The following is a 14,329-nucleotide window of genomic DNA, read 5'->3' as shown; positions in this document are numbered from 1 at the left end:
TCCAAAGCAGTGTATCAAATTTCGTAAAAATACCTCAACTAATAAAAAAGTCATGACTAAAATTTGTTTTTCTTAAGACTTTACCACCCTGTAATTCCAATGCTTGTATCGAAGACCTTTATCTTATGTAATATAGCACTACTATTCTGTTCTATTTTTTTAACATTCCAAAAACAAATTCTAAAACCCAGCGTTCTATAACTTACGTTAAGTGAGGACACAGCCTTAAACAAGATAAAGTTTTATGCAATGACATATGACATTGACATATGTCATATTGACCGGATACGCGTCAGAGCAGTCAAACTTGGCCATTTTCTTTTCTTATTTTCTTTGAATTTCGTCTTTGTTTAGAGCGTTTGGTCTCCGGTGCGGTGTCATTTAAAATCCATTATTGTGTTGAAATTACCTTAAAAAGCCAAATCAAAATGGTAAGAACCAGAATCTTTTAAATTTCTCATATTAAATTTCATAAATTCTATTATTTCTACAGCAGCGTGGCCGCTCTGACACGACCACCAAAGTGTTTGTTGGTAGCCTCCCGGCGGCAGCCACAACCGATGATCTTCGGAAGCTTTTCGAGCCCTACGGTAATATCGCCGAGTGCGATATTTCCAATAAATGCGGTTTCTTGCATTTGGACGATGCCGACCTGGCCATGAAGGCGATTAATGATCTGAATGGTACAGATTTTATGGGGTCTCGCATTTCCGTTGAAAAAGGACGCGTTAAAATGAGACGTGGTGGAGGTGGCGGCGGCCCTATGCGTCCGGGCGGCGGTAGAGACAGGGGAGGTGGCCCATATTCTAGAGGTGGTGGCAGAGACTTTGGTGGTGGACGAGGAGGCAGAGGTGGTTTCGGTGGCCGAGGAGGTAAGCCCCTTCTTTGCTTTTAGTAAAGTTTAGTAAAAGTAAAAATCTTCCAATTTACATCACGCTTATTTATATAAAATTATGTAGGTAAATGTTAAAATTAAAATATTACATACTAGTTTAAAATTAGTTAAGAAACACTTTAGGTATTTTTCTAAATTTTTCAACTCAAATAGTACATTTATAAGGGTCTTATTATCTTTTGCTTCAGATTTTGTAGTATTTCAAAATTTGAAGGAATATTTTAGGTACTTAAGAAATTTCAGAGCCAATGATTTTTCAAGGAACTTTTTGTTAGATTATAGCCTGTACATTAGAACATTTTAAAACAACAAATTTTTTGGATGAACCATATTTTGTACTCAAACAATCAAAAAACTTCTTACAAAATGATGTCTATTTCAAAACATTGTTATGCAAAAACTGTCAATTTTTTACAAGGAAAAGTCCATAAAGTCTAGGTAGAAGTTGGCAGTTAAATAGGTGAAAAACTAGTTAAATAGTTAAAAGTTAAAAAACAAAGCTGTTGATAAATTCTGGTTTTCTCTTGAAATTTCTTTTTATTTCCTTAGTTCCTTTATTTCCTATTGTTCAATCTTCATATTACTAATATAAAAATATTTACTCTATTTTAACATGCATCTATGGAATATATATATTATTTTAATTAAAAATGGTAAGGATTCCTCATTTAATATGTAAAATTGAAGAGTGTAAGGGCTGGTATGTGTTCAACCCAACTAAACTAAACCCAGCCCAACCTAACCTAATGAATTATTATTATACATAATGTTAGATGAGAGGTATATGTGTGTACTATAAAGTGCTTATTTAAAAAAATTTACATGAAATATAACTTTAAATTTAACTCCCTTACCTGACATCTTTATGTCATAAAATATTATCTAAAGAGTGAGACATAAGAAAATAGCTTTACAATCCGGCAATACTGTAGTGATTAGTTTGCTTCTCCCTCTCAAAAATCATCAAGAAATTGGTTAAAAAGCTTTGAAAAAAAATAAATAAAATTGACTTATGTCATATTTAGCTGAAAAGCAAATTATAAGATCGGAGCAATTTGGGTTTCAAAGTGCCAAGGGAACATTAGATGCAATCTTTTCATTCTTTGAGTCCTTATTTTTGAGCTTGAACAGTGGTGATATTGCTGCAGCAGTGTTTTGTGACTTGACCAAAGCATTTGACTGTGTTAGTCACGAAATACTGCTGTGAAAGCTTGAGAGGTATGGATTCAGAGGTCTGGCTCTTCAGTGGTTTGGGGCTTATTTGCATACTAGAATGCAGAGTGTTTCTGTGGATGGTGCCCTTTCAAGGGAGCAGCTTGTGACTCATGGTGTTCCTCAGGGTTCAGTTCTTGGGCCACTTCTATTCCTCATTTATATTAATGACATGGCCAATCTTAGGATCTCAGGTAAATTCATTCAGCTTGCGGATGATTCAACAATTTTTTGGTGTGACATGAGTGCGATGAATCTAAATACCACAGTTAACAGAGATATTGTTGAAATCAAGAAATGGTGTGATTCCAACAAACTGTGTCTAAATATTTCAAAAACTAGTGTTATGAATTTTAAATGCAATTTAAATAATGGGTTTTTGGAGAATCACATTCTAAACAACTTAGATGAAAAATTTTTAGGTTTATTTATTTATAATATAATAAACTAAAATTTGAGGGCCATATCACGCAATTGTGTAGAAAAATATCAGCAAATTGTTATGCTCTTAAAGTGGCCGCAAGAGAGGTTGATTTTGACATGGCGAGAAATGTTTATTTTTCTTTAATTGAGTCCCATTTAAGGTATGGTTTGTGTTTCTGGGGTGCATGCACACATTACTTATTTAATAGTGTTTTTGTTATGCAAAAGAGAGAGATCCAACGTCTGTGTAATGTGAGTATGAGAGAGTCTTGCAAACAGCTATGAATCTGTTTGCCTCGTTAGAAATTTAGAAATGTGAACACAACTAATAGGCATGAATATAGCAGCCGATGAGCTAATGATGTGCTCTTGCCTATGCCTACAAGTTCACTGATCAAAAGAACTTTTATATTTGATGGTAAAACACTCTTTAATCATCTTCCTGCAGATTTGAAAGGTATAGGTAGCTGGAAACTTTTTAGAAAACATGTTAAAAAACTCTTAGTTGCAAAGGGCTATTATGAAATAACAGAATTTTTGTCGGATAGAGTTTAGTCATTTTTACCTTTTTCTTGCAGGACTTTAGATCAATATAACAGTGATTAGCCTGCAATAATACCATAGTATATTTACAATATTTGTGTCCATAAGTAAATAGGAGCATAGTAAAATTGTCATCCATATACAACATAACATTTTGTTTTTTTTTTGTTGAAAAATGGCTCATTCAAAAAATTTTTTGTTTTAATATAGTAGATTTAAGGTAAGCTTCCTAAACGTACCAAAAAAAATCTAAAAATGTTGGGTCCTAATCACCATTTTTTGAAGATAGTAAATTAAGAGAAAATAATATGCAAATAATTCATAGGATGCTAAAAAAAATATTTAATTTATTTAAAATATGGGTCTAGTATATTTGATGGTTGCAACTTGTTATATTGATAATTACATTGTCAAACTTTTGACATAATGACAATACACCATATAGTTGCCAAATAGTGTGTTTTCTATTAAATGTAATAATCATTATGCTAAAGCCCAAGATAAAGAATAAGACACAAAGTTGTCTAAAGGGCGTATCATATATATAAGATGAGAAAACAGGGAAAACATCTAAATCTATTTGCCAAAATGATAGCAGTGTTGTCACTTTATAATAGCAAATAGGTTTCACTATTTGTACCCAGTGCTGAAAAATTCATACCTTATGCAGAGTTTCAGAGCCTCCATATTTTCTAACAAGGCTCTAATTTGGGACCTTTATTATTTTTGATCGCCATCTATAACCTGTGCACTGCAAGGGGTAACTCAGAAGCTTTGCTTTTTACTGATGATTTTAAGTTATACATTGGGATTGGGTCTGTGGAGGACTGCTCATGTCTGCAGAGAAACTTTGATGATACGGTAGACTGGTGTAGAAATGCACTCTTCTTCAATAACAAAAAATGTTCCACTATGTCTATAACCCTGAATTGTGATATTTTAGCATATTATTACAATATTAATGGTATTTCTCTTCAGAAATTTACAAATAAGGGAGGGGGATGAAAGGATTTGGGTATTGTGGTTGACTGCAATCTGCCTTTTACAGACCAAATGGTCAATATTTATTTAATCTAATAGTGTTAAGCAATAAAATTACTTTTACACAAGTCAAAAAAGAAAATACATAAAAACCATTACCCTAAAAAAGAAAAAATATAATAAAACTTATTATTAACACAATAAAAAACAAATATTCATATATAAAATGATGCAATATTAACAGAGTAAAACAATAACAACAAGATCACAAGGCAAAGACTAATCAGTCTACATAACAGTAAAATTGGAGGTATCAAATCATCTACATATCACAAAACAATGAGCTTCATTGTCAGATCTACTAGGAATTTTAATGTGGAGTGTTGGCTGAAGTTGTTCAACACTCTGGTATTACCAAAGTTGGATTATGCTTGTATAATTTGTTCCCTTCAATATGAGGTTTGGATTAAAACCATTGAGCGCATACAAACAAAATTTCTGACCACTATTTACTTTTACAGAAATTTCATAGATTAACTTTGGAAAATCAGCGCATTAGAACTGGTCTTATATATATATATATATCTTTAAAATTTTAACCAACAAAATTGATTCCTCTGAAATTCTTTTAATGCTGCCATTCTTTGTAATTGTTAGAAATACTATTGAATACTATATACTATACTATATAGAAATATTGTTATAAGACAGAGACATGTTTCATTTAAGCCACCTTAGAACTAATACCTATAAAAACTCACCTGTTGACAAAATAGGCAATCATTTTAATATTTATGTCTGATGAATTAATATAATAGACCTTTTAGATTTAAATAAATTTACCAAAATTATTGACAATCAATTTTTTGCTTCTTAGGCTCAGGCCTATACATTTTAATTTTAAGTCACCTCCTATTGTTAGCATAAAATATAACACTTGGTGTTATTTATTTTCTGTAGTGTTAGGTTCAATTGTTTTTGTTTCATTTGCATATACATATTTTTCTTTACATATATTGGTGTCTGTAATTGGCTCTCAGGCTCTTGATACTTAATAAATAAATAAACATTTGGAAATTTTATCTGTATAACTACAATATATGAAGAAAATGTGCTATATTATGTCAACCAAGCCTTCAGCACAACTAAAAATTCACACATATAAAACTTCATGCATACTAAAAACTAAAAAAATTTCAAATGTATTAAAGTAAATCTCACACAGTAAAACCAATACCTACAGTGCCGGCCAAAAGTGGAGAAACTTTTAATATTTTTATTTTTTTCTTATTAAAACAAATTCGAAGTAATTGTAAATAATGTTTATGGTTATATCTAGTAGTGACGAAAATAATTAGAAAAAAAAATTGAAAACAAATAATTTATTACAAAATATGCAAACAAAATTTATTTTCTCTAAGGACAAAAATGGAGAAACTTCTTATTTTTATGACATAATTATGTTATAATACAAAATGTGGATAAAAGCACACTAATACTTTGTGGCATAACCGTTATTCTTCACAACTTCACTACACTGTCTTGGCATAGATTCAAGATTGTGTATAATATCTCTGGAAGTTGAAAAGAGGACTTGGAATAATTCGTCTTTATTTCGGAACTTATTCGGATTTTTTTGTCGAACTTTTTGTCTAGGTGCTCCCACAAGTTCTCGATGGGATTTAAATCTGGACTTTGAGCTGGCCACTTCAGAACTTGAATTTGTTGAGAGGTTAGGAAATTTTTAACAATTTTAGAAGTGTGCTTGGGGTCGTTATCATGCTGGAATTTCCAAATTAACGGCAAATTATCCTCGGCGTAGGGAAGCATATTATTCCTTAAGATGTTTAGATAATATTGGCTATTCATGAGCCCATCTATTCTCACCAGTGGACCAACGCCATGCCCGGAAAAACATCCCCACACCAACACATTACCGCCTCCATGTTTGATTGTGGGAATAGTGTACTTTGGGTTGAATTTTTCATTCTCGGGACGTCTAACCCATCTCATACCATCTGACCATAAAACGTTTTTCCATTGATTAAAGGCCCAATGTAAGTGTTCTTTTGCGAATCTTAAACGAATTTGTCTATTTTTCGTTGAAATGAAAGGTTTTTTTTACCGGTCTCCTGGCTTTTAAGTTGGCGTCACATAAACGTCTTCGAATAGATCGAACTGAAAGGGGAATGCTGGGATATGCCTTTTTTATATCTTCGGCGGAGAAAACTGGATTTCTTATAGAACATCGTCTAATTAGCTTGTCAGTTGCAGATGTTGTTTTTTTGGGTCTACCTGACTTAGAGATGCTGGCAGTAGTGCCTCTATAGTTTGCCACAATTTGATTTGTTTACAAATGACACTTTTATGAAGATCAAGTTCTCTAGCGATTGTTACTTGTTTGACTCCCGCATTGTGCTTCTCAATTATAAGTTTTTTTATTTGTTCAGATAAATTTATACCTCGAGACATTTTAATACTAAATAGGCTTCTTCACAATCGGAAACGAACTGCTTCAAACGAGACCTATTTAATTTAAAATATTTAATACAAAAAGTTTCTCTATTTATGTCCTCAAGTAAAAAAAACATTGTTTACTATTTACATTCCTGTTATAAATATTCAAACTGTTTTGATATGAATTTATGGCTTAGGCTAAGATAAACATTTTTAATACATGTTGTCACAAAAATTTTTTAAATTAGAAAATAAATTAAAAGTTTCTCTACTTTTGGCCGGCACTGTATTTCTAAACTGTAAAATTTTTTCAAAAACACAAAACAGGCTTAAAAATAAGTAAAACTGCTGCCAAAAACAGAAGTTAGAAGAAGTATAGAACAGTATATATAAAGTATAACAAAATATTTAAAAATATGAAAATGATGTTGCATGCACAGGTCAAAAGATATTGTTAAAAAAATTCATAAAGTCTATAATATGTCTTAGATTAATATATTAATGTTAAGAATATCTTTCATACACTCACCATCCTAATTTATGCAATAGTTTTAATAGAAATATTCATGATTCTCCACCTAAAATAATGTGTGTCTGACATTTTTATTTTTAGTTTTACTAAAAGCAATACATAAACAATTTGATGATTCATGTGTATAGGAGGAATTAGTTTGTTATAAATTCCTATATGGAATATAAAGTACTTAATGATGCAACAGTAGTAATAGCAATTGTATTGAAATTTGATTTTTGGCTTTTTTTAACATAATTAGGTAATAATCAAGTATTTATGTAGGGCATGTTATTTGTAAATACCTACTTAATAAAGGTATACTTTATTTCTCAGTAATTATTAAAAAAAGCATTTTCCAAGTTTTTTTCTACCTCTAGGTGGTAGAGGTGGTTTTGGAGGCAGAGGTCGAGGAGGTGGTGGCTATGATGACAGAAGAGGAGGTGGTGGTGGTGGTGGTGGATATGGGCAAGACAGAGGAGGTTATGACTCATATGGAGGTGGTGCCAGAGGAGGCTATGATGACAGAGGGGCATATGGAGATGGACCCAGAGGTGGTGGTGGAGGTTATGAAGATAGAAGGTATTTATTTTTTTTTCTTATTGTCTGTTTTTATAATTTTATAATTGATATTCTGCTTAAGAAATGGGCCAAAAATGTGGCACTATTTTTGAACTAGTTGAATAGTGAGTGAGAATTGAGTTTTAGATAATTATAATTTATGATCATGCGATAGCAGTGAAATATAATAACTTTAACCGGGTGTTTCCTTTACCTTATATCTAATGTTTTATATTAGGGTAGCACCGCATGTTAGGGTTCCAGAAGGAGGGGACCTTTACAGCAGACGTGACATGGGGAAACCAATGTAAGCATTAGTTTTTTTTAGAAAAGAGAAAATAAAGATATGACTGATGTGTGCCTAATGCTGACAATTAGTAAGAAAAAAACTACTTCTTACATATTAGTATTACTGGTTCTGTTTAATTTTCAAGTTTTAATTTGTTTTAGTAACTTGATGATTTCTTATAAAATTGATATTTGGTGTTTTTTTAACTATAAGAGTTATTCACTTTTTTTTGGTTGGTAGCAATCAAGTTAAATCAAAAGTTCTTTATTTCACTAAATTATTCTTATTGCCAAGCAAACTAAAGGAAAAATATACAAATATAAAGTGACTATTAAAATATAGTAATAGCAACAATTATTTATGTGTATACTTCCAAACACTAGTTTCATTCCCAATATTTTTTGGCATTTATACAGCTGGAGTAAAAAAGCCTGCTTTTTTTGGCACCATCATGGTCAGCTTAGTTACTGCTTGCAGTAAAATATTGAAAAATGGAAAGAGGTTAAGTTAAATTTTCCTAGTTCAAAAGTCAAAGATACAGGATGATAAATGTAATGTAATTTTTTTTAAATTTTGGACATAAATTTCGCATTTATTTTTTGTTTTTTACAAAATTTGGAATATAGTTTTCTTTTTGTCAAATCTTAAAATCAGCAACATTTACTTTTGACACAATATAATTTTTTATTTAAAATACTCATGGCGCAAACAGTTTTGCTTAAAAAAATTATACTTTAAAAATTTTACAACGATTCTCCCTTTTTGGGATATTCACATCTAATGTTTTTAATGCACAAAAAAAATTACATTCATAAACTATTTAAATTAATAAAATATTAACATTAATGGCTCTTGTATTTATTAAAATTTCGTAAGCAAATTATTTGGGTGGATCTCCATATGCAAAAATCTAATGAGTTAAAGTCTAGACTTCGTTCGGACCAAGGACTTCCACATCCTCTTCAGTTAAAATTATCATGTAAAGTCTGTAATGTCTTGGAAAGATTTTTGAGTCTTTACTCAAGACTCAAATAGAGGAGTATTTTGAACAAAATTCTTTATTTTATGTGAACATGGGTTTAGAAAGAAACACTCCACCACTGGTGCGGTCCAGAACCTGTGTGACGCGGTGCTTGACGGATTTGAAAGTGCTCTGTACTCCCAAGCCTCATTTTACGATTTATCTAGGGCTTTTGATTGTGTGGAGCATAATATTCTTCTTCAAAAGCTCAACCACTACAAATTTTGTTCGAGAAGTCTGTCACTGCTACAGTCCTACTTGAGTGACCGAAGTCAGTTTGTTTGTTTTGGGAGATGTAGGTCTCAGAGTTTGTCGATTGAGCATGGAGTGCCTCAGGGATCCGTTCTCGGGCCTATCCTGTTTCTTAAATTTGTTAATGACCTACCAACTTGTCACCCTGATTGCACTTTCTATTTGTATGCTGATGATACTACATCCCTGTGTACTAATAGGAGTTGCGCAAACATTTCGCTCAAGGCTCAAGAATCTTGTTCTCAGTTTAGAGACTGGGCCGTTTCCAATAGATTGTGCTTAAATGAGTCCAAAACTCAAAATATAATTTTTTCCCTTCGGGACGTTGATTCCCAGCAACAATCTTTAGGTGTGTCTGTGGATTTTCTGGGTGTTAGATTGGATAGTGGTTTGACGTGGCAAGGTCACATAGATGAATTGTCAACCAGATTATCAAGGTGTACTTTCCTGATTCGCAATTTGTCTGGGTCTGTCTCCGCAGGTACTCTCAGGACAGCTTACTTTGGATATTTTCACTCTCTAATGACGTATAACTTACTAAACTGGGGTCATTCAGCGCATATGCCCAGGATTTTTGCATTGCAACGTCGATGTCTGCGAGTGATTGCGCAGATTGGATACAGGGATTGTTGTAGGGTCCACTTCAGGCTTCTGAGAGTTCTCACCTTACCAAGCGCCTTCATACTTCTGTGCCTTGTATTCATTAGGGAAAACCTACCCAGGTTTGCGACTCATGCTAGCACTCACAGTCATGACACCAGAAATAGCGGCTCCTTGGTGGCACCATTTAGGAGACTCGAGCGTACCCGTAATGGCGTGTCTTATTATGGAATTAAGTTCTTTAATGTCCTGCCGGTCTCCGTTAAGGATTTGCCTCTTAATGCTTATAAGACAAGGGTAAAACATTTTTTAGTCACCAATGCTTTTTATTCATTTGAGGAATTCCTGAGCTCAAATTTCAGTGCTATTGCATAGGCTGGGTCTCTTGACTTTTAGTGTTAAGTGTTTTTAAGCATTACTTTTTAGGCTTATATGTGTTTTATTATTGTTCTTAGGTAAAACGAATTTTACAGTTTAATACTTTTTTGGAGTTATATTTTTGACTGACTTGTGTAAAAGCTTTATACTTTTTGGCATGAATAAATAAATAAATAAATAAATAAATAAGATACTCTCATTGGTTTAGCAAAATGCGCAGGAGCACCATCTTGCATAAAAACCATATCTCGGCGCATATTTAAAAAGCTTGAAAGTAACTCGTGTGGCCCCAAAAAAAATTGCCTATTACACCACACCAAATATTAATTTTAAATTCGTGCTAAAAGTGTCTTTCAGTAATGAGGTGTTAATTTGCAATATCTCATGAATGATTGTTTCTAATATGAAAAATTCTTCGTCGTGTATACCTCGCTTCATCCGTATGCATAGCTTTATTTATAAATAAGGAATCTTGATTTGATTGAGCCTGGATATAGTGGGTGAAATCTAGCTAGAAGATCTGCATCTACAAGATTTTGTACAAACGCGAAATGGTATGGATAAAGTTGTTTGCAATGAAAAATTCTTAATACTGATGACTGCTGAATTAAAGATCAATGGTTTCGTTGCATGTGTGGCTTGTAGCGCCGTCTTGTTGAAAGTAAACGTTGTCCAGACCAATACAATCCAATCCCGACCATAAAAAAGCATTAATCATCTCTCGATAGCACACGTTGAGGATAGGATAGAGAGGCTTTTCAACAATAACTCTTGAGTTTTCAGAGCCCCAGATACGACAATTTTGCTTATTAACGAAGCCACCGAGGTGAAAATGGGCCTCATCACTCAAGATGATTTTTCGATGATATTTTTTTGCATTTCAAGGATCCAATCACCAAAGACACGATGTTGATGATCGGGTGGCTTAAGTTCTTATGTTAACTGAACTTTATAAGCCTTAGGCAAAATATGGTATAATGACATTTTTATTAATAGAGTAGTTTTCACTTGTCAAATATCAAAAAGTGACATCTACCAAAACAGCAGGCTGTTCAAAATAACACCTCTTATTGTTGAAAACTCCATAATTTCTTATAATATTGATATTTGCAATTAATTATGACTATATATCTAATATTCGGAGATGATATTGACCTGTTGGTAAAAATATTGCTTTATTTTTTTTTTTCTTGCAAAATGGAGAGGATTTGTATATTCAGCTAGAGGGCACTCAGATTCATAATGCTCCCCTGTATGAAAATGATGATTTTCACGATAAATGGATTGGTCTTTTTGTAGCATGGCCCCTTAGGTCTCCAAATCAGGTTCTATCTGGGATGCTATCAAAATAAAAGTTTGTAAAACCCATTCATCCATGAACATTAGAAGACAAGCATGTGAAAACTTTGCTTATGAGATAGAAAAATTTATGAAAGACGCATTAAAAATTATGGGGGTTTGGTCAAAGATGTTGACTTTTAGTTGTTTTTTATGCAGTGTCGTTGTAATTATGTACATACTTAAGAAAATAATGAAAATAAAAATGTCCTATTTTAATGAGACACCCCGTATCAATATTTATCAAAACTAGAACTTAAGTATCTTGACTATGGAGGATTCAGTATAGTTTAACGGATTTGAAATAAATAGTGTCCTAAAGGCAGTTTACTTTTAAATCGAAAAATATCAGATCTCATTAGAACGTACGTCTATGATGTATCGCATTTCTTACCCTGGCCAAAATGTTCGCCTTATAGCCATACAACCTCCTACCAAAAATGAAAAATATCCCTCAATAAACAACCAAAATATTGGCTTGTTTCCATCTTAAGTGGGACACCTGTATGTAGAGGTTGGCTATTTTATTAGAGGCCTATACCTTTTTTCAGAGTTTACAGGGTGTGAAAAAAAATTCTTACAGGAAAGTGTTCGTTTTAAGTGAATTTTTAAATTATATTTTCAATTCGCAATATTTCAGGTTTTTTAAATGGAATACCATTTATTTTATATAGTATTTTTAAAAAGAGTAAAAAAAGCTATTTATCAATATATTATGTCCTATACCAAAATAGTTAAGAAAATTTTTAGAATTTTATTAGAGTGATATAATTTCAACTCTACAATAATAACAGTTTTTGAACAAATTTTGCTAATTTAGTATTTGACTGTAGTAGGCTGTGAAATAACAATTTCATAACAATAATTGAAATCTCTCTTAAAAATGTACAGTGGAGGAAAAAGTAGATATGCTTGAATGTTTTTTAACAAATTCGAAAAGTCTAGCTTTGGTGCTCAGAGAGTATAGAAGAAAATTTCCGTTTCGGCAAATTCCGGAAAAAGAAATTTTTTGGCAAAATCTATGCAAAAGTCAAGCAAGATAGTAGTTTACTCCCAAGACCTAAGAACAGACCCCGAAGAGCTGTAACAGAAAATAAGCAGCTATAAATTCTTCTACATTTCGTATATATACTCGAAACCGCCAGGCAAGCCGCGTTAGAGTTAAATACCACAAGAAGCGTGATTCAAGATTGTTTAAAAATTAATAACCGAAAATCATTTGAATTTTTACCTGTTCAACATTTAAAAGAAAGAGACTATGATGAAAAATTAAACTTTTGTGCTAGGCTAATGAACATGAATTTCGATGAAAATGTCTTTAATAAAATTATTTGGACTGATAAGTCAATTTTTCACACATTAATACTAATTTTCAATAGGAACAATACGCGTTACTGAAGTGATAATAATAAGAAAAAGATTTTGGAAGTAAGAAAGCAGGGAAGACGATCCGTAAAGGTGTGGTGCGGAATTTATCGATCAAAAATTATAGGAACGATTTTCTTAAATGAAAATTTGAATTCAAGAAGATAGAAATTTAAATACCGACCCACCAACGTGATGAATTAATATGTCAACAAGATGTTGCTCCATATCACAGAAGCCACAATATAAGTAACTTCCTAAATGAACAGTACAACCATTGGATAGGACAAAATGGAACAATCCCTTGGCCAGCCTGAAGTCCAGATCTTCACACAATCACAGAAGTGGTTTAAATATTCTACAGCTTTGAAGACAACAAACGCGGATATTAACTATTGTTATTTCATAGCCTACTACGGTAAAATACTAATTTAGCAAAATTTGTTCAGAGTGTTATTATTGTAGAGAGTTGAAATTATATCACTCTAAAAATCTAAATATTTTATAGGTCGGTGTAGCACTTTTTGAACACCCTGTATTGATAAAACTCAAATAATTTAAAAATTCACTTAAAACGAAAACATTTTGTAAGAAATTTTTTTGCACACCCTGTAGATTCTGAGAAAAGATATAGGCCTTTAATAAAATGGTACGTCTAACCGTACATGTCAAAAACTTTGGTCTGGATCACCTCAGAATTCTGAATTATCTCACACAGTTCTGGTTTTCTTCAAAATAATCACCTCAAATGTATTATTTCTTTTTTAAGGGGTGGCGGTGGAGGCGGAGGCTACGACAGATACGGAGCTGCCGGCGGTGGCGGCTCTAACGGTTACGGCAGCGCTGCCGCCGGCGGTTACGGAGGTGCTGCCTCCGGTGGTTACGGAGGTGCCGCGTCTGGTGGTTACGGCGGTGCCGCCTCCGGTGGCTACGGAGGAGGTGCCGGTGGCGGATATGCGGCCCAAAGTGCCGGCGGCGGTTACGGAGGTGCCGCCAGCGGTGGCTACGGTGCAGGTTCAGCAGCCGGCGGTTACGCGGCTAACACCGGCGCGGGCGGATATGGCGGCAACGACGGATATGCTTCCGGTGGTGGAGCGGCTGGTGGATATGGAGACAGGTAATTTTTCTAACTTCTAGATTACTTAAATAATTATATTAAATGTTCGAATTATGTTAAACGTGCAATTCGCCAAGAAAACAAAAAAAAAGTAAGAACATGTACTGTATGTAAAATGTTTTTGCTAGCTCACTTTTGCCACGAGAAGATCCCAGGCAGCACAAATGTGTCCTATGGATATTAAAGGTTTCCTCTTTTTGGATATAAAGATCCGATCCAACGACATCCGTTAATTTCTTCAGCAAATCCAATAAATATGCATAGGATGTCACAAAAGTGGACGGCCTATAGGGCGGCCGAGGGATAAATAAAATAGTATGTCCAATGTCCTTCTAGATAGAAGTTATCCAAAGAAATTTGAACACAAAACAAAAAATAAAATACTA

The 14,329-nt window shown here is 33.2% G+C and overlaps 1 protein-coding gene across 5 annotated transcripts in view; it reads left to right on the top strand.

The window, feature by feature from the left end:
• Window positions 1-263: 263 nt before the first annotated feature.
• The window catches only part of LOC126742781 (uncharacterized), a 39,965-nt gene continuing 25,899 nt past the window's right edge, over window positions 264-14,329 (top strand). For 4 of the 5 annotated variants that reach the window (XR_007662719.1, XR_007662718.1, XM_050449570.1 and 1 more), the window contains exons 1-5: window positions 264-431; window positions 494-872; window positions 7,403-7,604; window positions 7,822-7,890; window positions 13,596-13,943. Coding sequence is in view for 3 of the 5 variants with exons in the window: in XM_050449570.1 (XP_050305527.1) it covers window positions 429-431; window positions 494-872; window positions 7,403-7,604; window positions 7,822-7,890; window positions 13,596-13,943 (1,001 nt within the window). In the remaining 2 variants the exon portion in view is untranslated. The remainder of the gene's footprint in view (window positions 432-493; window positions 873-7,402; window positions 7,605-7,821; window positions 7,891-13,595; window positions 13,944-14,329) is intronic. The other variant, XM_050449572.1, reaches the window with a different exon arrangement.

The sequence above is a fragment of the Anthonomus grandis genome, chromosome 12 (assembly GCF_022605725.1).
Source record: "Anthonomus grandis grandis chromosome 12, icAntGran1.3, whole genome shotgun sequence".
NCBI classification, from domain to species: domain Eukaryota; kingdom Metazoa; phylum Arthropoda; class Insecta; order Coleoptera; family Curculionidae; genus Anthonomus; species Anthonomus grandis.
This window is presented reverse-complemented; position numbering and strand designations above follow the sequence as displayed.